The sequence below is a fragment of the Stenella coeruleoalba genome (assembly GCF_951394435.1).
Source record: "Stenella coeruleoalba genome assembly, chromosome: 16".
NCBI lineage: Eukaryota > Metazoa > Chordata > Mammalia > Artiodactyla > Delphinidae > Stenella > Stenella coeruleoalba.
The window spans coordinates 24,933,082-24,958,244 of NC_137162.1; the positions used below are offsets into that span (position 1 = coordinate 24,933,082).

Genomic DNA, 25,163 nt, shown 5'->3' on the forward strand with positions numbered 1-25,163 from the left:
CTGCTTGAGACAGAGAGAGCAGGACGTGAGCTGGAGCCACACTTGACTTTTGAGAGTCTTGACTCTTTCACCTGAAATAGACATGTGGATTCAAACAGGATGAAGAACAGTAATTTCTAACATTTCTGAATAGAGAACTGGGAAAAAAAAAAAAGCGATCAAACCAAAACCAGACTCATAATTTTGGTTATTGGTGGCTTCAGGCTATTTTAAGAAACTGCCTTTGAATTCCCCAAGGGATTTTTTTTTTCCTGTTCTTTTTGTCATCCAGCGGACAACTCAGGGTTTACGGGCTCCTGGAAAAGCCAGGGGATTTTGCAAAAGAAAATCTGTGGTGGCTTATGGTTAAAATGGAACTATGCACACTGAGCTTTTGTACCAAAATGATCCTGGTAAGCCCCTACCAGGCAGAAATACACTTGAAGGCATGTTCAGTAGTTGAGATAGATGTGTGAAACCATCCACACCCTCATCCTTGAAGTTCTTAAAGCACAGTGTGCTAGTTTGGGGACCAGATGTCCCGTCAGTGTTAGGGATGCAGCCTGGAGTTATGGAATAATTTTTTTTGCTCTGTGACTCTAATTGTGTCCTTAGCTTCTTTGGCCATGCAAGTTAGCAGATTTCCCTCTGGTATTCCAGGGCCATGGTCATTTGCTAAGGCTGGAACTTGACATGGTTCTATCAAAAAATTCTCCTGCATAAGGACCCTCACCAGAGTCAAGGCTAAGACTCTCAATGGCATCTTGTGTAGAAGCCTGTTGAGATTTTTCTGATGAACTTACTGTGTTGGGAGTCAGAGAAAGGTGCTTTCCACCACCTGGTGGTTTGGCAAGCAGAGGGGCCTGTTATTATGGCTGCAATTAGCCAACAATGGGGCTAAGCAGACAGGGCAATTCTGGTGTCTCATCCTGGTCCCATTCCCCAGCAATCAAGGAAAGAAGTCTGGCCAGTAATTTACTTGCCTCTGGAGAAAACGGAAGTTGATCTTACTGTCTACTCCAAATTCAGGAAAGACCATTCTCAAGACACTCCCCAAACATTTGCTTATTAGGGCTGATTTGAAAGAGAGAGAAGGAAGGAGAAGAAAGAGAGATGCATGTACACCCTGGACTGCTTATAGTCTGTAAACTGGCAGGTTATTGGTACCAGGCCCTCCTGCTTTTTCCTGCCAGAGGTCAGCCAGGGATGGAAAGGGATACAAAGCAGGGCCAGCTGCTTTGAGTTAAAGGTGCTAAAACAACTTTGGCCAGTAGGGGGCTCCAAATCTCATTCAAATTTGTACATCTCTGGACAACAGACCCATTAGACTTCATTATATATAATAGTTATCCAGTATCTTAGAGCGTGCATGGGACCAGAAAATCACCAGAGACCCAGAGATGGGAAATGACTTCAAGATCACAAGGCTGGGTTGTGGCTGAGCGGAACTAGAACCCAGGTTGGGTAACTCTCTCCAACTCCTAGGCGTCACTTTCATCAGCAGCATCAACAAATACCTAATTTTAAAAGACAATCATTTATTGAATGCCTGGCATGTATAAAGCTCTGTGCTGGGTGGGGTGTGTGTGGCAGGTGGCCGAGGTGCTATGGTCAGGGTGGGGAGGGAAAGGGTGGTGCCAGAGTCCAAATTCATGGTCCTCAAGACCTTCACCAGCTTCTTACTGGTTTAGAAAGCACAACCTAAGCACAGCAAAGTTTAAAAAACAAAAAAAAAAGATGTAAATAAGCGTTCAGTACAGTAGCGGCTGAACTGTCGTAGGGCAATGTATGATTAGTAACCAAATGAATGTTTAGTAATCTGTTTTCACTGCTTTCCTCTATGCTGTCGTCTGAGGACTCATGAAGACTACATGGGAGAGGAGGTGAGATGGGCTCTGCATATGGGAGCTGATAGGATTTGCATGTGCACAGAGGGGCTGTGGAGACACACGTGATCCCTGCCCTTGAGGAGCATCCTGCCTGGACGGGGTGGGGAGTTGTTTGTAGGCAGCCCGTGATGCTTATGTGAATGGAGAATTGGAACGAGGGACCCTGAGGGTCAATGGAGAGCAACATTCTGGATCTGCAGGTATCTGTAATGCTCTTTAAATGAACTCTTCTCGTGTGGGAATAAGCTCATACAAGGAGTGGAGGACAAAGACGACAAGTCTAGGACTCCCTAGCTGTGTGGCATTGGGCAGCTTACTTAGTTTCTCTTGGTCTCGGTTTGCTACTCTGTAAAATTAAGTAATAAATAACCTCTCTGGTCCCTTCCAGTTAGAAAATTCTATGGTTCTAAGCATCCTACAATTCTCTGTTTTTGAAAAATCAGATTTCCAGGTATCAGTCAGTTTGCATCTTTATTTTAGGTCCTCTTTCCCTTATTTATCCTAAACTTAAAAAAAATTGCAATTATATTTTGTCATTTGAACTAACACAGTGTCCTTGGATTAGAGTCGTCTGCAGTTCATGGATGGAGGTGGCAAAATAGGGGTTTACCTAATCCTCTCCAGCACTACGAGCTCCTTGAGCAGATGTTTTCAATACAGACCACCCAACGTACCTACTCTGTGCCAGGCATGCTGGGTACTGAACAAATGAGACACAGTCTTGTCTCCAAGGAGCCTTCAGCCAGTCTCAGTCATTGCTGGGAAAGGGCCAGGCACATGTGAGGCACTCAGTAAACGTGTGTAGAGCAGAAAGGCATGCCTAAGGCGCTGTTGGGAAGGAAATCTGCATGAGGTTGAAATGTACCCAGGGAAGAAGGGAGAGCCTGTACCATTTTATACTTAAAGTCTCTTGGCTAGATGGCCCCAGGAGAGAAAGGAGACTTTCTCCCATAGGTATTAATAACTTCTACCCAACTAATTTCCAGACACCCTGGCACCGAGGGGGCTGGTGCTCGGTTGCTCCCTCCAACTGAGGTAATTCGGGAGCGCAGGGGAAGTTGGAGGTCCTCGAGTTGTGCTTGAAGACCCTGAATTTAGGAGATGTCAGGTTGTCTGGGGTTTCTTAGACCAGAAGAAGGCCATCAGCTTGTAGGCAATCACCCTTCCTCTCTCCTCCGGATCTCTTATCCTCAGGTCCATGTTCAGATCCTGATCCAGAAGAAGGAGGGTGAGTGGGAAACCACCGGTGCCTATTGGGTGAGTGCTCTGACTCATAAGGTGACCCAGTGCGAGCCAAACCCCTTCCTCTTCTTTCCCTCCAACAGCTAAACCCCGGCTGCCCTCACCAGGGGTTTCTCCGGCTTAATTAGCACTTCCAGAACACCTTGCAGCCCACAGAGGAACAGTGGCCGAGTGCCATTAGGAATCTTTTTGCCATGAACCCACAGGCTGTCTTGATTTTTCACCAAAGGTGCTCCCAGATTCCCACAGCCCAGCCCTTCCCTGAGGAGCTCAGTGCTGAGGGTCTATCCAGGTCTTCCTCCTACTCCCACAAGGAACAGGCCTTGCTCAAGGCAGTGATGCCCTGTCTCCTCCTTTTCGCATCACTGAGCATCACTGTCAGATCATCTTCTCCCAGGACAATGGTTTTCTATAATCTTCTCTGATAGAGGAGCCTTGTGCCTAGTGTCAAGATCTCTCATAGTCTGGACCCCCAACACCCATCCTTCTCCTATGTCCTTTTCCTGTGTCTCACCCCCTTGCCTGGCTCTTCCCCAGGTGGACACTGTCCTCCTGGCCCTCTGCCTGTCACCTGCAGGTTCAGGCTTCAGTGTCCTCACTCCACCTTTTCTTTTCCCCCTGATCATTCATTCAACAGATTCTCATACAGTGAGTGACTACTACTGTGGATAAGGTACGGTATTTGCTATATGAGGAGTGCAAAGAAGTATAAGATAACTTAAGCCAGTCCTTGTATACCAGGTGCTCTCAGGGGAGAGGAACTGTGTTATGGACAAATACACACGAGTCAAAGCAGCTCAGGGCAAATGCACCTGGCTTGGAGGAGTTCAGAGGAGGCAGAGTATTCCAAGGTACTCCATTCAGCCCATCCTTCAGTCCCTAGCAGAGGGACAGCCTCCTCCAGGAAGTTCTCCTGGATTACTCCAGGCCTCCATTTTCTGGAATGCTAATGCATATTTTATTAGATACAGTCTTAATGCTGTGTCTGTTTCTCAACTGTATTCTCTTCTCTTTGAGGGAAGGGACAAGCATTTTGTCAATTGGATTCAGTTTTCAGGTACACAAACACAAACTGAATTCTCTCTCTCTTCTGTTCCTTAAATCCTTGTAAATGAGCATAGATTAGGTGCTCAATCAAGCCTAAAATTCTAGAGTTTTAGAGAAGAAAATTTTAAAAATATTTTTTAAATGTCAATATCCATACATGCTAATTATGAAAAACAAAGAACTCAAAACTGTCTCCAACAGGAGTAACTACTGCTAGGAGTTTGGAATGTATGTAGGGAGGAATCTTTTTTTTTTTTTTAATAAATTTTTATTTATTTTATTTATTTATTTTTGGCGGCGTTGGGTCTTTGTTGCCGTGGGCCGGCTTTCTCTAGTCGCAGTGAGGGGGGCTACGCTTGGTTGCGGTGCGCGGGCTTCTCATTGTGAAGCATGGGCTCTAGGCAAGCAGGCTTCAGTAGTCGTGGCACGAGGGCTAAGTAATTGTGGCACACAGGCTTAGTTGCTTCGCAGCATGTGGGATCTTCCCGGACCAGGGCTCGAACCTGTGTCTCCTCCTTTGGCAGGTGTATTCTTAACCACTGCACCACCAGGTAAGCCCCTGTAGGGAGGAATCTTAAAAGACCATCTAGTTCAGCACCCACATTTCACAGAGAACTTTAAGATGACTCTAATGCCTATAGTATTAAGTGATTTGCGGCAGGTCAAATATTTAGATAGCAGCATCATTTGGTGTTCTAGCATCCTTCTCCAAGAAAGTTGGAGGGGTAGTATGATATTCTGTACCAGGCAAATGCGTGAACAGTCTTAGATAGCTACATGGGTTCTGACAGTGCAGAGGAAAAAAGTATTAACACAATTAGATTGTAAAACTCTTGGCCTCCATTTCACGTGCTTCACATTGGTCCACAGTCACAAAGCTCATTGTGACTGTGAAACAATAGGATTAATTGTGAAAACAGTACTTCTTTAAATATTTGAAATTAGAATGGAAAATATGTTGAAATAGATGAGGGGGTGTAAATTGAATTAAATAGTAATTGTGTTCCAAGTCCAGGGACAGACAAGTGGCTTGGAAAGTCGGTTTTCCATATCAGAGGGACAGGTGGTGAGAAAGTCAGAGCCTGGGGCCAGTGATGAGGCAGTCCCCAACCCAGTGGTGGATTTTCTCACCATTGTGTGCTCTCTTCCCTCCTAGCCTGCCTGGGGAGGGTCCCAGGGAAGCCCTAGGCTTAAGGCAGTGCTGTTACAGTCTTGAAACCTCACTGGTAAATGATATCACAGGTTGGTTACCCAGACCCAGATCGATAAACGACTCAGGCAGCGGATCGATCACATTTCCGGGGAGAATCTACCCTTTGTAACCTGCAGGGGGGCAGGTGGTTTATCAAAAGATAAGGCTCTGGCTTGAAGGATTTAATGCCGGCTCTTTCCCCACTCCTGTCTCCTCCTTGGAGGGCCTGGGCCGTAACAGCGGGGTAATAAACTACTTTTCATTAAAGCGATCTGGGGAATAGGAGTGGGAGGGGGCCGTAAAGGTGGGGACAGAAGGCACAAATCCGCTCCAAGACGGAAAGCCAGGGTGAGGGCGCGCTGGGTTCACTTCCCCCTGCCCCTCCTCCTTCCGAAGCCACCCTGAGTTTCCGTGCCCGGCCAAGTGGCCCAGCGCCGCGCCAGGCCGCTGGCCGAGCTCTTGGCGCTCCGGCCGGGCTGCAGCCCCCTCCCCGTCGCCCCGGGCCCGGAGCCCCTCCCAGCACGCTTCCCCTCTTTCCCTTCCCTTCCCTTCCCTTCCCGGCCCGGCCCTGCCTCCGCCTCCTGCGCCCACAGCCTCCGCCAGCGCCGAGCCCCCTGGAGCCGGAGCGCGGCGAAGGGGCGCCGCCGGCCCCTCCCCAGCGCGCTGACAGCAGGCTCCGGGGCCCCCGCCCCGTCCTCTCGCCGGCGGGACACACCCCCGCCCCTCCTCTGCTCCGCCAGTTCCCGCCGGACCCACCGGGCGGCGGAGAGAGCTGGCGGGCGAGCCGGAGAGCGGCGGAGGCGGCGCTGGAGGGAAGGGGCGCGCGGCAGGCCCACGGGGAGCCGCCCGGGCGCACGGAGTCCGCGTCCGCTCTCGACCGTCCCCGCTCCGCGGCCGTACCTGAGGGCGCCGGGAGCCCGGGCAGCGGCGCGCCGGACCGGGGTGGCGTGGGGGCCGGGGACCTGGGAAGCGGGAGAAGGAGCCGGAGGTCGACCAGGATGAGAAGGTGACGCCGCCGGGGGGCGCCACTCGCTCTGTGGGGGAAGATGCTCGCCTACTGCGTGCAAGATGCCACCGTGGTGGACGTGGAGAAACGGAGGAACCCCTCCAAGCACTATGTGAGTATCGCCCCTAAGACCCCCGCGGGGCCTGGCCAGGAACCCCCGAGGGCCCTGGGTGGCCCCTTGCCCTACCCGCGCTGTTGAGTCCCGGGGCTAATTGCCCACAGGGCAGCCTTCGGCGGTAGAGTTTCTTCGCAGGGCTGTGATCTCCAGGGAAGCCTTTTCTGACCTTCCTCCACTCCCCCCACGCCCGTTTTCTTTTTTTGGCATTGGAATTGGCAAGTGGCTGCCCTTGTCTGTTACAACGGTGAAGTCATCTGTCCGCCTGAGCTTTGAAGGATGGTGGGGGGAGCGTTCGTCAAACCCTCGCTGGGAAGCTCCGTTGGGAAAGAGCATCTTCCCGGCCCTCCCTGGGGACTCGGGTCATTCACGCTCACACAGACCGAGATGCTTTCAGAGGCTTGACCTGGGGAAGGAAGCCTCACGCGAGCCTCCCACTTTTGCTCCGTTCTCTGCCTCCCTAGGCCTGGGTCTGGGGGCAGAGGGATGACGCCGCACCCCTGCCCCACCTCCACCTTCAGCCCTGAGCTTTGATTTCCTTCTTAAAGTCCTTGTGTCCGTCGGTGTGAGGAGAATTGTGGCTTTTCCTTTTATCCCTCCTCTGGACATGACCCTTAACTGGGTTCATTTCCTCTTAAGTGATGCTCCATCTCCAGACACGAGGAGGCAAATGTTTGCTGTGGTCTCCGAGGAACAGCCGGCTGCCCCTCCCCCTTCCTTCTCCAAACTTAATGAGAAGGGGCTAAGGTTGATTGAGCCGAGCTCCTGGCCTGTGGGACGCGTCCCCCTTTCATCTCAGCCCCTCCTGTCTTCCCATCCTTCCCACAGTAAACTGTGTCCTTGACGCCTGAGAATGCCAGTCCTAGCGGCTTTGCTCCTGTTCTTGAGATAGAAGAGACAGACAGCAGGGCATCCAAAGCCGGAGGACTGCATCTTATTTGCAAATTAGTCAGTTAAAGGAGCATTTAGAATGCTCAAAGCATTAATTTTAACAATTAAAACAGGCTGTTGGTTGCTGCCCTGGACAGCACATTGATTTCTGAAATTCCTTGTTGGAAGGAGACTGGGATTTGTGCAAATGTCAGCCTCAGGCTACTCTTTCTGTCTTTATCCCCAGTGGCTCTGATCTTTGGGTTTCTTTATAGTAGAATAAGTGGGCCTGGGCTCAGGTTGGGGAGGAGGTAAACCAAGGAGTCTGGTTCCTGGTGGGACAGAGACGTGGGTGCTGGTGGGAGAGCTGTTCCTTTTGTGTTACTGGCTCAGCAAGCATCTTGCCCTGCCATTTCAAGAAAGCTCTTTTTGGAGGACTTGGGTCACCATGTGGTCACCCTCCCCTGGGGACAGATGTCCATTTGCACATCCCAGCACTTATTACGAAGTCAGCTTTCCTAAGTTCTTTTCTCAAATGTTGCAGGCTAAGTTTTAGGGGTTCTTTTTTTTTTTTGTCCTGAACTTTTTAAATAAACATTTCGAATGTCATTTGGTTTTCTTATTATTCTTTTCTTGTTTGTTTGTTTTTTTGGCTGTGTTGGTTCTTCGTTTCTGTGCGAGGGCTTTCTCTAGTTGCGGCCAGCGGGGGCCACTCTTCATCGCGGTGCGCGGGCCTCTCACTATCGTGGCCTCTATGGTTGCGGAGCACAGGCTCCAGACGCGCAGGCTCAGTACTTGTGGCTCACGGGCCTAGTTGCTCCGCGGCATGTGGGATCTTCCCAGACCAGGGCTCAGACCCGTGTCCCCTGCATTGGCAGGCAGATTCTCAACCACTGCGCCACCAGGGAAGCCCCCTAGGAGTTCTTTTCTAGTCCTCAGTTAAGGTAGGCACTGCTTTCAACAGATGGCACTCTGTTCTGAGACCCAGGCAGGTGCCGGCTCTGGATTTTAGGTGAAACATCAAATCTTAGCTTTGACCAGCGATGTCCAGGATTACAGATGTAGGATGCACTCCTGGTCAGGAGCGCTGCTAACGTGATGGGGGGCCCTATGCAGACAGTGTTGAGAGGTGGTTAGCGCTGAGGCTCTGAGTTACAGGCTCTTGTTCAAAGCCTGGCTCAGATACTGACTAGCTATGCAGCTTTGGGCAAATTATTTAACCTCCGTGGGCCTCAGTTTCCTCATTTTTAAAGTGAGTATAATAATAGTATCTACTTCAGAGGGTTGTCTGGAGAATTAAATGAGATCATACATGCAAAGCACTTAGCGCAGTTCCTGGCACAAGACAAACACTCATTAAATGGTAGCTTGGCGTGATTCTGACTAAGAAAGCACTTTTGAAAAGCAGCTATTAATGGTCTGGCAAGAAGGAAGAAAGTTTTGGGGTTTTAAGATTGATAATAACTTGTTCTGTGTGAAAAATACAAAAGAAGTCCTGTCCAATTCCCTCAAAATGATCATTTCCTCCCTTTTTATGGACAGTGTTTTCTGGGACGTCTCCGCTTCCCGTGTAAGAATCAATGACGTTATGTTTGGGGCCGGGAGTGATGTCACCGAGCAGATGGGGCCATACAGAGCCCTGAACCCAGGTTGTGGGAAAACAGTTAAAGGAGAGAGTATTGTGTGTTATGGAATTGTGGAGCTGGCAGGGACCTGAGGACTCATGAGGCTCCACCCCCTCATTTTTACAGATGAGGAAACTGAGAACCAGATGGGATAAAGTCACTTGTGACACAGCTAGTCCCAGCACCTGGGTCTAACTGGCCTTCTGCCCATGTCATGGGTTGGGTTCATCGAAATACCGTAAAAGGCTGGTTGGGGTTGACGAGCCCAAATATCTGGTGATAGCAAGAGGTTCCTGCACATTTGGGGCATCAGTGCATAACATAAGGAGAGGGGGCCAATAATGGAAAGTGTCGGCAGTGCCAACAGGGCAGGAGGAGCATGCTGGGGAGGCTGTGCCGCTGAAGTTTAGGATCGCCTCCTCTCTCGGCCTTGACGTGGTGGACACCACACACCAGAAGGTCAGGTGTTCCGGGCAAGGCGCGCTGGTGTGGGTAGCAGGCAGGACACACTGCGCCCAAGTCACGTATGTTCTGGAAGCCCTTTACGCTGAAGAAGCATGCCTTCTTCCCGCCTCTCCTCCACTGATGGTGAATTCTGAGTCTGCGGTTTGGCAAATTGCAGAGCAGAGCCGCTTTATGGGACGTGCACGTTAGCTGGAGCTAGCTGATGAGAGGCCTGGGGCCCAAGCAGGAGGGGCCCTGCTGGCCCCAGAATGCTGGGAACATACTGCAAAGGTCTTCTCAGGACATCCAGCCAAAGGCATGCTTGTCCCCGTGATGTGGGGGAGCTGCCTGGACACTGAGGGTCTTGTGTTTTGGTCTGTTTATGAAAGGCAGGCAAGTGACCTCCATCATTTGAGTGGTGCTGTCAGCCCTTGGCTTCCTTCCCCTCTGTCAAGCCCCTGCTTGGGGTGCGTTTGGGGAAGATGGGCAGCTGCTGCTTAGGCCAGGCTCCCTGCATGGAGCTGGGCTCCTCTCTTAGCTTTTATGAGCTGCCCCTGGGGAGACCTTTAGGTAAACTGTCTTTGGCCTCAGACCACTGGTCTTTCAAATGATCCTGATGGTGCTGGTTGCAAACTGCAGATACCTTTGAAAACTTTCCCTAAGGATTGAGTTCCAGTTCACATAATCCTTTGTACCCACAAGCATGTGTAGGTGTATGTCAAGTCATTTGGTGTTGGAGAGGAGCTCGTGCATCTAAAACAAAAAAGAAATTGTTTGGATTTGGGAGGCATTGTGCTTTCACAGTCTTTTCCTTTCCTGATTGTTTATTTCAGACAAATATCAGTCATGAGTGTTCTGGTCCTCTACAGGGCTCTTCAGGGAATGCAGATAATAGCCAGTGTTAGCAATTACCATCGATGGTGCCAAACGCTTAGCGTGCATGATTTCATGTAATTCCTGCAGTTCATCGAATGTCTTTGATTCCTTCATACAGATGGGTGAACTGAGAGGTTCGAGGTTGCCCAAGGTCTCCCCGTTAGTACAAGGCAGATCTGGGTCAACTCAGGTCACTTTACCTCCAGAGGAAGCTATGAACCTACAGTGAGGCCCTTCTCCTCCACTGGAGTCTGGTTGGGGAGACCAGGCTCAGGTATACATGATGAGAGAGCAGTGCCATGTGGTATTTGAGGACTGGCTCGCTGTGTGGGACGTGCACCTTGTGTCCTGGAGGTGAGAGTGTGACGGGTGATGGAGGAGGTCACTGTGAGGCAGGGGGAGGGGAACAAATCCAAGATGATATCTGCTCCCCAGTGATGCTTGTGATAAATGAGGGATCCACCCTGTGGAAATAATACATTCTGTGTGTTCAGAGCATTGCAGGTTCGGGTCTTGGTCCTGGGAGCTACATTTTTAGGAATTGGCCCCAGACCCATTCTTTTCTCTGCCCTTCCTTTTTTCTTAAGCCCTTAGAGGATCCAGCCCCATGAGAGGAAGGGTGTGCAGCTGCAGTACGGAAAGGATCTTCTCAGGCCAGTCCCACTGTGGAATGAGTGGTGGTGGGCAGATCAGGGTTTGAATCCCACCTCTGACTCTTCCTAGGTGTGCAACCTGCAGCCAGTCACTGTGGGTCTCAGGTTCCTCACCTGTAACCTCACAGGGATTTGGGGAAATTGATCTGAGATAATTTGGGGCAAAGCTTCTACTTAGTACCTGGCCTCCATCATGGGTACTCAACGTATACTAGCTTCCATCTGGTCCTCCTTATCACCAAAACACTTGAGTACATTTAGGATCAAATAGGTGAAGCTGTGAGAGAAGGAAAGACTGAGGCAAAAAAGGAAGGCCCAGCTGTTCATAGTCTGATGGGAAAGTGGGCTACATGCCTCGTGGAAAACACCCAACATAGGAGAGAAGCACATAAACAAGGAGCAGCTGTTCAGACCTGGAGAGCTTCCTGGAGCTGCCCTAGTGATGGCTTCCTGGTCGGCTGGGAAGGAGAAGGGAAGGAACTTGTGTTGGGGGAGAGGAGTAGAGAGGTGTTGCAGGTAAGGGCAAGGTCAAATAGTATCCTAGCCCCAAGGTCAGTGCAACACATCGGTTAGCACTCTTGCCTGCTCTCTTTCTCTCTGTCTCTGTCTGTCTCTCACACGCAAGAACAGTTTCTTCTTCTCCAAGGAGGGAAGTGATCTAGGGGTGATTCACAGGTCTGACAAGGATTCCTGCTTATGGAACAACCGACCACATCCTTCAAGGCTGTTGGAAGAGGGAGCACAGCCAGCCATTTATCATGGCCCTCTTTAGAGCCGAGTGAGGGTTTGGGGGGACAAATCAGGATTGGAATCACCATGTGTGGCGGCAGGCAGAGGGGAGGCGAAGGGAAGGGAAAAATAAACCTATTTGATGTCATAGGAGACCGGTTCCAGCTCCAGAAATATAAGCGCCAGCTGCTGCATTTTCCAAAGAGATATTCCGAGGCCAGCGTGAGTTAATCGCCAGTGGAGACAGTGAATTAGAGCAGTGTTGTTAGGACTTCTGACTTGGGGGTTTGCACAGCGGTCCCTGGAAATTGCCTTCTGATTTCCTCAGCCTGAGTCACTGACCAGACTATTTCTTGGCCAGAAAAAGTCTAACAGGAAACTCTATTCTCTTTTGCCTCCTTATTAAATAAAATAAAACAAATAATAGAGTTATACATACGGTAGTCACACTTCTTTTGAGTTCTGAGAATCCGGGAAAGGGATCATGGGTTAGGACAGTGAGCCAGGGAGAAGGAAGGACAAGGGGTGTGTGTGGGAAATGAGGTGGAAATACTGGCATTGGAAAGAGGTTCTGAGCCAGGGCCAGAGGTGCTCTCTGCCATGGCCGTTGCCAAAAGTAATGGAAGAGTCCAGGAGAGTGATGAGCATTTGAAGCGGTGATTCCCAGAGCTGTGAGTGACTTCATGCCCAGGCCGGGCTGCTGCTACCTATAGTGGAGTCAGGGGGGGAAGGGGGCACGGTGGGGGGGAGGGGGGAGGGGGACTGGGGGAAGGGAGGGGCCAGGGGGAGGGGAGGGGAGGGGGGACGGTGAGCCACAAGCAAGCCCCTCTCATGCCCCCGAGTAACCTCCAGGCAGGTCACATCAGCAGCAGGTGCTGAGCAGAGTCCAGCGAGGATGTCGAGGTGCAGGGGGAAGGGAAAGAACCCATCTGTGAGCACCTACTGTGTGCCGGGCAGTGCAGAAGAGACCCTTCAGAGGGGATTTTACTTAAGCGTCATAACAATCCCATGAAGTAGGTAGGTGTTTTTAATCCCCACTTTACAGGTGTGGAAATTGAGGCCCAGAGAGTTTATGTGAGTCTCACTCAGTGGCAAGGCTGGGATTCTTACCCTGGCCTCTGACACCTGAGTCTGTGAGCTTGTTACTTTCTTCCCCATTAGAGCTGGGTCAGTGAGAGAGGGGTATGAAAATCACCGAGGAGTCCGGGCAGCACCTCCTGAGAGGATGACGTGTATCTGGAAGGCTGTGTTGTTGGAGAGCCCCTGGGCTCTGGTATCCCTGGGCCAGAATCCTGTCTCTACCACTTACTACGTGGGACCTGGTGCAAGTTACTTCTCTCTCCGTGCCTCAGTTTCCTCATCTGTTAAAAACAAACAAAACAAAATGAGGGGAAAATAGGACCTAGCTCAAAGGGCTGTGCTGAAGGGTAAACGAGTTAATAAACGTCAAGACCTTAGAACAGTGCCTGGCACTTATTAGGTGCAACATAGGGATTTGTTCTAATACTGATTAAGTCCTGAAGCTTCAGAAGGGGGAGCTCTCTGTGAACTGGAGTTTTCAGGGAAGACTGGCTGGCGAAGGCAGGCTTCACGCTAGGCCTTGAGGAGTAATTAGGATTTGGATGGGAAAGAGTAGGATTTAGGTGGGAAAAAGAGGAGAAGGGCATTCCCAGAAAGGGAAAAACAAAGGTGCCGGAGGCGGGACGTGCAAAGAAAACGTGGACAAAACCCAGGTGGGGCAGAAGGATGGGGAGGAAGGGTGGGCCGGCTCCTGAGGGTCTCACAGGCCAGCCGAGGGAATTCAGAGTTTATTGTTACACCTCCGCACCTTCTGTTCCTCCCAAGGATTGCAGGGGAAGGGGAGCTGATTGTCACCGTGGGTCCCTTCTGGTGGGCCCCAGAGCTGGCTCTAGGATTGTCGTTGCAGCCGTGGTGGGAACAGAGCTACATGGAACCGTTTCTGTAGCTCTGCGTTGGGGACTCTTTTTTTTTTTTTAACATCTTTATTGGAGTATAATTGCTTTACAATGGTGTGTTAGTTTCTGCTTTATAACAACATGAATCAGTTATACATATACATATGTTCCCATATCTCTTCCCTCTTGCGTCTCCCTCCCTCCCACCCTCCCTATCCCACCCCTCTAGGTGGTCACAAAGCCCATTTGCGTTGGGGACTCCTTAGCTGCAGGCCCAGCCCAGCCCCTCTCTGTTTATAGCTCTTACTCCGAGGGGTCAGGCTGCCTCATAAAAGTTGATTGCACCCCAGAGGTCTTGGGGAAGGAGGGCGGAGGAGGGGGAGGGGAATAGCAAGGAGTGAGGCGTCAGCTGCTTTGGGCCACATCCGTGGAGGGCCCCGCTGGCAGGGCCTGAGGTCACGGTGCAGTCATTTCCACCCCCAACCGCAGCGCTGCCGCTAACGCACCCCAGTGGCAAGAGAGAGGAGACCCCGTCCTTGGAGGGTCTGGAGGCTAATACCGAACAGCTTGCTGGGAGCCCCGGATGAGGTCTCAGTGTTACCTGAAACTTTCAGGCCAACGTTGTCTTCTACTTCAGCATCTCTCTGAACCTGTTTTAGTTATAAAGACAGTGCTTCAAACTACCTCTTCATTTATTTAACCCTCACTCCACTGCCAGATATTCCAGTAAGCCTGATTCTTTAGGGAAAATGTAATAATAAAAATAACAGCTAACAGTTCTGAATGCTTTCTACGTGCTGAGTTTTACACGGAAACTCTCAAAGCAGCCCGCCGAAGTGTGTAGTTACTGCTGGCATCCATGTCGTGCAGGCGAGGACGCTGAGGCCCAGAGAGCTTAAGGGAGTTGCCAAACACCACACAGCTAAGAAGCTGCGTGTGGAGAGGCGCCTGCAATGACCCAGGCCTGCTGACTCCAAAGCTGGCCTTGTCCCCATGGAAGCCTCGCAGCCAGCCCTGCGTTACATGCCACACCTGGGGAGACCGGGCCCCAAGGCGATTCCACCTGAGGCCTGGCTGGTTGGCTTCTCAAGGTGTGAGACCTTCCACATGTCACCTTCCCCACTTGATCTCCATTTGCCCATCCAGTAAATGGGCTGACTGCTTCCTTTCTGCCTTGTAGAGGGGAGGGTGGAGAGGAAAGCTGCTTTGGAAAACGCTGAGCCCAGAGAAAACAGCTATGTGAAGGGGTCCTAGATCCCTCAATCTGGTTTCCTAATCATTGGTGAAGGGGATGCTTTACAAAAAGAAGCTTTTCCTGACACCAGGGAATTTTTAGACAAGGTTTCCTTGCCTTACTACGCCCCCTGAGAAGCCTATAGCCAGGGTTGACTCAGGACCACTTTAGGCCCCAGTGAAGATGTTTTCTAGAAAACCACCTCTGGGAACTACGCTTCGCTTCTTTCCAAGCCTGTCAGTTTTGTGAATGGAAGAGACAGAGCTATTTCCAGTCCCATCTGTCCCGGCTGTTACCTGGGGGGAGGAAGTGACATCCAGGGGGCTGAGCTAGCAAAGGGGAAACAGCTGTGCTTTCTGCCCCTCCCTCAGCTGCTTTCTCTGGCCCTTTGCTGTCATTTCCCTTTGCCTGTGAGGAAGCCACCCTCCCTAGGCCTGGGAGGAGGTGGCGGTAGGGTTGGGGCAGGATTCCTTCCTCTGTGTGTGTCAGTGCAGCATAAATTATGCAGTAGGACGTTTTGGGCCCTCCAGTCTGTCTCTGGACTCCCTGGAGTGTGAACCAGACCTGACAGAAATGGATCACTCAGGGAGTGGGGGTGGGGTGCTGCCCAAGATAGTGAACTTTCAGGGTCAGGGATGGCGTGGGTGTGGGCCAGTCTGTATTTCTGCCTATCACTGCGTGGTCCCCCGTAGAGAGCCTTGGCTGTTTTCCTTTTTCCAGGACTATTCTCACTCAGTAACAAAGGAGACCTTGACCTCTATTACATGGGCGCCATTATCATAACAGCTACCACGTATTGAATCCCTATTTTGTGCTGGGCTTCTTGTTTATAATCTCTGGTCCTGACACAGCCCTGAAGGTATGCATTTTTAACCCCATTCTATGCATAGGGAGACTGAGGTTCAGAAAGTTGAGGTTGCATTGTTAGTCAAGCACAAAGCCAGGTGTGTTCGGGCCCCTACCCCCAGGCGGTGCCTGTTTTACCCTGTCACTGTGACTTGCACATTGGTCCCTCTCCTGGGCTGCCCCAGGTTGGGGGTTGGGGAGCTTCTGCCGGCCCAGCGCATCGTCCTCCTGGGGAATAGTGTTCTTTGTGGAGAGAGCCTGCCTTGCTGGCTTTGCCCACCTAAGGGTTCTGAGCGTGAAGGGATTGTCTCTGCTGTTTGAAGCGGCTGCTTTGTAAACTCTTTCATGGTAGGCCCCATTCTGACCCAGCTTTATTCCGTTTCCTGATGGCCCAGACCCAAAGGGCTATTTTAAGGGCCTTGCCTGTGTGGGAGAATTTCTCTTTGTAGCAACAGAGAGGGAGGCCTGGCTGGCCTGGCATGGTGCTGGCAGTGGGGCTCTGAGAGAGCGAAACTCTTTCCTGAATTCTGCCTCCTGGGCAGAATTCATCGGGCTCTCAGCACAGGGCCTGGCAACCCGGAAGGGGCACGGTCACTTGTCAGTGAGGGTAGGGCTTGCAGAGGTGGCCGCCCAGGGATTTCTGCTGGTCTAAGCCCCGGTGGCGTGGCAAACTGATGATTCTCTCGCAGAGCTGAGGCCTGTAATAGGACAATGTCTGGACTTTGGTTTCAAGCCGGGGTTAATTATTTGCTTTAGTCATCGCTCATTGGCAGCTGGAGAAAAGCAGCCTCATTTTCCCCATGAGTGCTGGGTGTGGCAGCTCCTGGGCAGGGATAGTGGGCAAGTCGGGTTGGAGAATGTGTGCGTGGAGCCCTTCTAGGTGCGGGCACGGGGCTAGGGCTTCTCATCCACCGTCTTCTTTAATCCCCACTGCCACGCTGAGCATCACCCCTGTTGCGTAGCCAAAGAAGCAGGGGCTCGGGGGGTGCAGCATCTTGCCCCGCATCGCGTGGCCATGAACGGTGAAAGCCAGGGTCTGCACCCAGGTCTCTGCAGTGATGAAAGCCCGCGATGGTTCCATTGTGCTCCCTGCAGGTTTGACGGATTACCCACCCCGCAAAGGTTAGGTTGCTAGGTAGGAGTACTTCTCTTTTTTCCCTGCCCTCAGCTGGAGGCATCCACACATATCAAAACTAGCTGCACTGGGTTTTTCTCTACACTCTCTGCCCTCCCTCAGACTCTGGTCTCCGCGGCTGTATTTCTCCCTCTGCTGCATGCACCCATGGGAGTCTCGTCCCTGATCTGTGGCTGTGCTAGGGTATGGAACGCTGACAGCACTGCCCTGGGCTTAAGAAAGGAAGTCAGCCCAAAGGGCATATGCACAGTGGACCTTCCCTTGGAAGGCTGGGGCCCTGCAGCTTTATAGTGGCTTTGTCTCCCGAGAGCTTCCCAGAGAGGCTGGGAGACTAGGAAGCACATCACGTGGGTCCCTGATAAAACTTCAAGGGTCTGAATTAAATCCTGGTCATCTGCCCACTCTGACCTTCCCCCTCCATTAACATGTGATGTGGTTGGAGCTGGTATTTGGGATCAGATAACAAACCTCTTGCTACCTAGAATGGCTCCCTAGCAAGGGCTGGCCTCTATTTTGGGATTCAAATTTTTATTCCCCTTGATCTCGTGTCCAGAGGCACTTTTAAAAGCCTGGTTCTTCAGAAGCTCCAGCTGCTGGGGGTTCTATGTCCTGTCCCCAAGGATGGTGGCTAGCACGGCGCTGTGGTTGGGAGCAGGGAGCAGTTTATTTCCCAGGCACTTTCAGCCTGCTGCTTGCTCGGGCTAAACGAGGCTCTGGCAACTGGAGCTAGCCCCCGAGAGGGCCTCAGGTAGTGGCAGTTGGAAGTTGAGGGCAAGAGGATGGGAGCAGAGCACCGACGCCCCTGATGCATGGGCTCAGGCTCTGAAGCCCTTACTACCTTGTTTCACTTGTTCCAATTTCTTCCCTGCCATGGGCCTCAACTTTCTAATCTGTAAAATGAGAATAATAGTAGTAATAACAACAGCACTTAGCCCATTTGGTTGTTACTCCACATGGTGCTGGGGACATGCCTGGTGTTGTTACTCCACATGGTGCTGGGGACATGCCTGGTGTTCAATGGATGGCAGCTGTGGTTATTATCATCTTGGTCATCCTTCATGGTTTTGCTTAGTTTCTGCCACCTCCCAGAAGCTTCCAAGACTTCTCATCTTACAATGTTTTCTGTCTGTGAATTTTTGCAAAGTTTATTGTTTTAACCTCTCCTGTAACTCTTACCAAGAATGGCCTTGGGTTGCTCAGTTTGGGGCAAGCCTGTGTCTCCTGTGCCTGATTGATGGAAAAGCCCATTGTGCGGTGGACCTTAATCTGAGGCTTATTTGTATTCATTCATTCATTCATTCATTCAATCAGTCAGTCAACATTTGAAAGTTTACTATGTGGCATTGGGAACACAGCAGGACAGATAAAACTCCCCGCCCTTTTGGAGCTCACATTCTGATGGGGGAGGGAAATAATAAACAAAACTGGTGAAATATGTAGTGTGCTGGATGGGGGATAAATGCTGTAGAGAAAACTAAGCGAGGCGAGGGAGACAGGGAATGGCAGTGGTGATGGGAGTTGCTGTGCTATTTTATAGAGTGTGGCCAGGGACAGCTCCCCTGTATAGTGACTTTTAAGTAAGATCTGAAGGAGGAGAGGGAGTGAGACCTGTGGCCATTTGGAGCAAAAATGGTTGAGAGAGAGGGAACAGCAAATGCTAAGGCCCTGAGGTAGGACTGTGCCTCTAGCCTTTGCAGAGAAGAGCAAGAGGCTGGTGTGGCCCAGTGGCATCAGCAAGAGGGAGAGCAGTGGGCAGTGAGGTCAGGCAGCTAAAGAGCTCAAGTTGTGCCTGTGTCCCTCCCAGCACCAGGCCGGGTGCTCTGCTCAGCAATGAGGCGTCCTCTTGACTTGCTGAAGACAGAAACTGGTCAAAACACAGCTGGAGAGGTCGCTCTGGGGACTGTTTGGGGTTTGACCCTGACCCCCCAAGAGGGATTCTGTGGGGAAATACAGCCTCCATCAGCAACGGCTTGGATAGCACCTGAGGACCCCGAAGGTAGCGCACGTCTCAGGGAGTTTCACTAACTGAACATTAGTTTTGTACCTACTGTGTGCAAGGCACGAATGCTGAAAGCAGTCCCTCCAGCTGGGAGCTAGAGGGTGGGGAGCTCCTGCAGAGGCAGCAGCCTCCGCATCCTTTCATCTTTAAACTCCCTGCCTCATGCTAGCTGATGGTCTGGATCACAGTAGGGCCTTGAGCAGTGAAATAAACCTGTAGACGAAGGCTTTATCCTATGAAACCCCCTTCCTCCTACCCCACTCCTATTTTTTAAAGAACCACAGCTTTTAACTTACAATTGTGGCAATTGGTCATTTGAAATGTAGAATATATATTCCTATCATTATAATACTGTGAATGGTGGTAAGATTCTCAGGCCATTCCACCAAAACCTTACTCATCCATGGAGTAGATGGAATTATAGCACCAAGAGCCAGATGTCTCTAGTTCACCTATATCACGGGCTAGCCTGGGAACTTAAATTCCATGTGTAGCAGCCAGGGGAACTGTCCTCCAGTGTTCATAGTGAGAAGGAAACTTCCAGGCTGACTGATGATGGTGATGATGACGATGATGATGGTGATATTAGGAGCACGAATTATGTGCCACCCATTCTTCTAAGCACTTTACTCTTTACAACAACCTGATGAAAAGAGCACTCTTTTTTTTTTTTTTTTTTTGTACATGGGCTGCTCACTGTTGCGTCCTCTCCTGTTGCGGAGCACAGGCTCCGGACGCGCAGGCTCAGCAGCCATGGCTCACGGGCCCAGCCGCTCCGCGGCATGTGGGATCTTCCCGGACCGGGGCACGAACCCGTGTCCCCTGCATCGGCAGGCAGACTCTCAACCACTGCGCCACCAGGGAAGCCCGAGAAGAGCACTCTTATGGTCCTTACTTTATTGATGAGAGAACAGAGACACAGGTTAATTTACCAATGGCCATAAGCTAGGAGGAGGCAGGGCTGGGGTTCAGAGCCAGGCAGTGGGGCTCCGAAGTCCTTCGGGAAACCTCTTACGTCCTGACCTTCCAGGGAATCCTGCCAGCCCGGCTGCCACAGCCTAGCCTGGCCGTCCACAGACCTCAGTCAATAAGTGTCAGAGTTGGGAACCGAAGCCACTGGTGGCAGGCAGGAGCGGCCCCTCTTTGTTCCTGAGACAGGAAAAGCCATTTGCTCCTGGAGCCTGACACTGCAGGGGGTGGGTTTGCCGGGCATGGTTGCCTTCCTGGGCCATTTACAAGTCCAGCACTTGCGGCTGGGGTGGGGAGCACTGTATCTGTGGGTGGAGAGGCCAGATTAGAGCGTCTGGCAAGATGTTTCTGACACCTAGGCCATTCAGCTCAGCCAGGCTCAGCAGGTGACCAGGGATGTTGCTTTAGCTGGGAGGGGGCACCCTCCCCATTCTGCCCTGTTCAGTTTATTGTGAGAATGAGCTGGGCCTTAACCATTCCTTCCTCTCTCCCTGGGCCCCAAAATAAACAGCAGCTGTTGGCTGCATCGTCTCTGTCGGCTGCCAGTCTGTCAACAGCCCGTAGCTCTCGTTTGCCCCGCTCTTTGGGTTTAATGCCATGGGGCACTGGGGACCCTCCAGAGCCTGCCTTGCTGGCCAGCTGGTGTGCCCTGGCATGCCCTCTCCCAGGCAGTGCTGGCCTGTTGGCCGCACACTGGCATTGTCCCTTCGTGCCCTGCAGGGAGGCAGGTCCTCATGGTGGTCACAGACTCAAGCTCCAGAGTCTGACATCGGTTCTGCTCCTGGCTCTGCCATTTAGCTGGTGACCTTGGGCAAGCAGCCTAACTCTGAGCCTATTTCCTTCTCTGTAAAATCCGGCCATGGGTTCTAGATCCTGGTATCCCGTGAGGATTGAGACCAGTGCTCTCAAGGCAGTGCTGTCTGGCTTCTGCCCTTGAAGCCAGACTGGCTGATCTGAGTCCTTGCTTTGGCACTCAGGAGTTTTGTGCCCTCGGGGCAGGTGCTGGAGTTCTCCCCACCTAGGTTTTCTCATCTGTACAACGTGGATAAGAAAAGCATCTCCCAGGCTGGTGGTGAGGATTAAATGAGCTGTGCCGAGCACAGAGTAGGAGCTCAGTGAATGGAATAACATGTGCTCCCTTTGACAGATAAGGCAGCGTCCCCTAAAAGAGTCGTCCACAGGCGCACATCCGAGCGCTAACAGGATTACTCCTCCCCTAACCATTGTATCTGATTTGCTTGGCTTTGTTTCTACCCTGCGTTCAGAACTTCCACTTGAGGGGCTGGGGGTTGGGGGGCGGTACCATAGAACTGGTTATAAAGCAGGACGGAGGCATGAGAAAGGAGAGCTGGGATGTCTGTTCTACTTGGCAGTGGTTCTGCTGATGTAACATAAGAAATAGGAAGAAGACCGGGTCCGAGGCCATGGACTGCCTTCAGCTGTTGGGCAGATCCCCCGTGGTGTTGACCGGTTTTCTCTGCTGACGTGTGAGCCCCGAGATGTTCTTTCATGTGATCTCCACAACGTCCCTGTGGGCCAGCCTGCCTTGGCTCCGTACTCTGGGAAACCCTTGTGTTCTTTGGCTGTTTCTTGCAATTACCCTCCCTTGCGGAAAGCTTGTACTGGGAACCCCCTTTAGAGCATCCAGACCCCAAAGTCATCATTCTCAAAAAGGAAAAAAAAGGCATTTGACCCCAATTGTGTTGAACTTCAGTGCTACATGCCGCTGTGGGCACACCAACGCCCTGGTAAAGAGACCCTCACTAGGCAGGGAGCATTTGCACTGTCTCCCCAGGAGCCTGGTCCTTAAACAGGTGGCTGGGCCGGCTGTCTTGTCTCCTCCATGCTGCTCTTGGCCAGTTCTTGCCCCAGGAGAGAGGTCAATGGCAGTTCCATTCCCAACATTCAGGGATGACCCTTTCTGATAGACTTGTGGGGAGATTGAGTCTGCACTTTCGAGAGCAATGTGGCAAAGTAGTTTAGAGCAGGGACTCTGGAACCAGATTGCCTAAATCCAAGTTTCTCCTCTCCCATTTACTTCTGTGTGACCTTGGGCAAGTCACTTAGCCTCTCTGTGCTTCAGTTTCCCATTCTGAAAAATGGGGATAATAATAGTACCTTCCTCATAGGATCGTTGGGAGGATTAAATGAGAAAATGCTGATAAAAGCACTTATAACAGTGCCTGGGGCAGAGTTAGTGCTACCTAAGGGTTACTGTTGTTATCTGAGCTGGCAGGGCAGGTGCAGTCTGCTTCCTATCAGCCCAGGCCTGACGGATATATATATAGAAGCCTTGAGAAGATGCCTGGGGTTTGTGACAGAGGCATCTGGGATGGAGCTTGTGGCATGTTCTAGAGGAAGGGGGTGTAAAGATTCAGACAAGTGTTCCAAAGCTGACTCCACCATTTCCTAGCTGAGTGCCGCCAGCGAGTTGCTGACCCCTCTCAGCTCAGTTTCCTCAGCTGACTGTGCCCACGCCTTCCTCGTAGGGTCATTGTAAGAACCCAAGACAGGGTACAGCATCTAGTAGTCACTCTCCTTTCCTTTAAATGGTGGCCATTTAAACAGCCTTGTGGTTTGGCAAGGGGACCAGGGGGATGGTCAGTGGGCTCCAGCCTGACCTTTCTGGCCGGGAGCCTTGAATTACACTCTTTCCACACCTCTCCCCTCATGAGCAGCCTCTGGGTGTTTATTGCAGCGGGGCTGCACATGCAGAAGGTGACGGTGCCTCCTGCCGGGACCGTCAGTATCCCAGGTTGTCAAGCTCCTCACAAACAGTCTTGCTGCCTCTGAGGGACCTGCTGAGAAGGGCTGTAGGTCTCCTTCCTGTTTCACAGACAGGAAAGGCTCAGAGAGGCACATGACTTCTGTGATTGTGGAGGACACCGTCGATGCCCCACCCCGTATGCCCTGGGCTCACCTGAGTTCACCTGCAGCGGTTTCCAGCATGCTGGCAGCTCCCCTCCTCGAGTGTTCCCTGCTGTCGCCTCTCCCCGCCTCACTTCTCTGAGCGAGGGCTCCCTCCAGCAAGGGCACCACGGGAACGTGCTCTACCCGAGCAGGTGCAGCTGAGGAAGGCCAGGGGAGGGGGCGGAGGTGAGTTGTCACTCCGTCATCCTGTCATCCCAGGGAGTTGATATCTCAGCTGCCTGCTCTCCACTGGGACAGTTTGGAGGCGATTTCTAGCCAGAACCTCAGAGGATCCCCAGCAGGACTGAGCCCCAGTGGCCACAGCAGTAAATTGGCCATTAAGTGCCCTTTATCGGCCTTTATCCTTTCCTGGTCTCGCTCTCCATACCTCCTCACTTGGGATTCCGGGAATCATCTCCCTAATAAATAGCCTGTACCCAAGGCCTTGTCTCAGGGTCTGCTTTGGAATGAACCCAAACTATGATAGCAAACTCCTCCTTCTAGCAAGTGGTGGAGCGAGGACTGAGAACCTCTGTCCGTGACTCAGTTCCCCAGGCCGTGCTGTCTTTCTGGAGGTTCCTGGGGTTCTTGTTATAGAAGAGTCAGGATCCTTGTTCGATGCAGGTTTTTTTAAGCTAATAAGAGGCAGGAGTCATTGTGGACAGGGCTGAAGAATACTTGATCAATACAGCAGCTTCTGGGGGCCTCATCAGAGAAGGAGCCCAGTCAATGCAAACGTGACGGAGAGAAGCTGGGCCTTGGACACGTGGGAATCTGACCTTGTATAAACTTGCCTCAGGAAAGAAATAAACAAACAAGGGACTTATGGATAAATAGAAATCTAGTATCTTTATCCATCATAGGTCAGGCTGGGAGGAGCAGTGTAAGTGTCTGAGGAAATGAGGTCGGGGGCTGCTGGCCTCTGAGCCCAGGTACAAGGTGACATGATGTGAGCAAGACACTGTCGTTTGTATCTGCTGTAATCTGGCTAGTTGGCGGGGAGTTAGGCATTACGAACATTAAAGCTTCTTGTGATAGTGTTTGAAATTGTGGTGAGACTGGGTGTCCTTATAGAGGATGAAAGCATCTTTAAGAAAATAGAAAAAAGGAGAGAGTGTGTGTGTGTGTGTTTGCATGTAGAATGCATGTGTATTTAGAGATGTGTAATGTCTGTGTGTGTGTTTGGTGTGTTATGGGGGGTGTATTTGGGGATATCGTGTGTGTGTTGCAGGGTGTTGGGGATTATATCTGGGTGGTGTATTAGTATATGTCTATTTGAGAGTGTGTGTTTATATGTGTGTGCATTTTGTGTGGTATGTGTATGTGTGTGTGTATGTGTGTGTGTGGTGTGTGTGTGTGGTATGTGTGTGGTATGTGTGTGTGTGTGTGTGTGTGTGTGTGTGTGTGTGTGTGTGTGTAGTACAAGCTGTTGGGTCATTGTCCATCAGGCATATTCCTGGGGCCATCTTTTATCCTTGAGAACTCCTTACGGTCAGGCTAGGGGGTCCCAAAATACTTAGATTTTAGTATAAAATGGAATCATAGACCCTCACATATACTTACCCTAACTACCTTTTCTCCTTTCCTCCAGTGCCTCTTCTGAGTCAGGCAGGTTTACACAGACCTCATTTCACTCTCACAAAAGAAAGATGGTATTACTCCCATTTTTGTAGGCAAGGAAACTGGGAATTGGGGAGGTTAAGTCACTCACTCAAGGTGACACAGCTAGTGAGTAGCAGAACTGGGATCTGACCAACCTCTGAACTTCCACCCCTCTGCCCCCTCCACCCATGTGGGGTGAGCTGGTGGGTGGGATTCTGCCGTGACTTTGCACGTGCAGAAAGGGCCCTCTTCTCCATCCAGGACACTTGCTCTAGAAACATGACTTCTAGCTTCAGAGGAGGCCCCGGAAGAAGGCTTGCAGGAGCAGGAAGCTGTGAGGCAGGGCTGTGTGAACTAGGCTGGTGTAGACATGCCAGAGGACCTGATCCCAGGAAAGAGTTGTGACCCGGCAGGGGTGGGGGGAGGTGGGGATGGAGGAGAGACTCTAGAAGCAAGGGAGGATTGAGAAGGGAAACTAGAAGAGGCCTTGAGTTCCTCCCCTGGGCCTCAAGGAGAGGGTATGTACACATTTTTGCTGGGTAAGGAATCTTACGCTGGTTTTATCCTCCAAGAGCAAACGTCCATCTCCCTCCTGTTTTACTGTGAGCCGGTTACGTGTCCAGGTGTGTGGGGCTGGGGCAATGCGGACCTGTCCGTGTTACCTGTTATGTGAACTAACCCCTAATAAGGGGACGCACAGAGAAACAGGCCTTCCCTACCTGGATTCCTGGAAGGAAGAGAGGGTGGCCATTTCGTCAGTGTGCGTTCTTGGCAGACAGAGGCAGTGGGGCCCCTGGGCTTGCCTGGCTGCTCCCACCCACAGGAACTCACATCAGACAGTAGGGAATCCCACGGAAGCTTCGGTCCCAGATGTAGTCTGCGTGG

The 25,163-nt window shown here is 51.5% G+C and overlaps 1 protein-coding gene across 5 annotated transcripts in view; it reads left to right on the plus strand.

Moving 5' to 3' along the window:
* Positions 1–5,850: 5,850 nt before the first annotated feature.
* Positions 5,851–25,163, plus strand: part of SH3PXD2A (SH3 and PX domains 2A) — a 243,186-nt gene continuing 223,873 nt past the window's right edge. For 4 of the 5 annotated variants that reach the window (XM_079901013.1, XM_079901014.1, XM_079901010.1 and 1 more), the window contains exon 1: positions 5,851–6,467. In XM_079901013.1, the coding sequence (XP_079757139.1) occupies positions 6,396–6,467 (72 nt within the window). In that variant the 5' untranslated portion in view covers positions 5,851–6,395. The remainder of the gene's footprint in view (positions 6,468–25,163) is intronic. The other variant, XM_079901012.1, reaches the window with a different exon arrangement.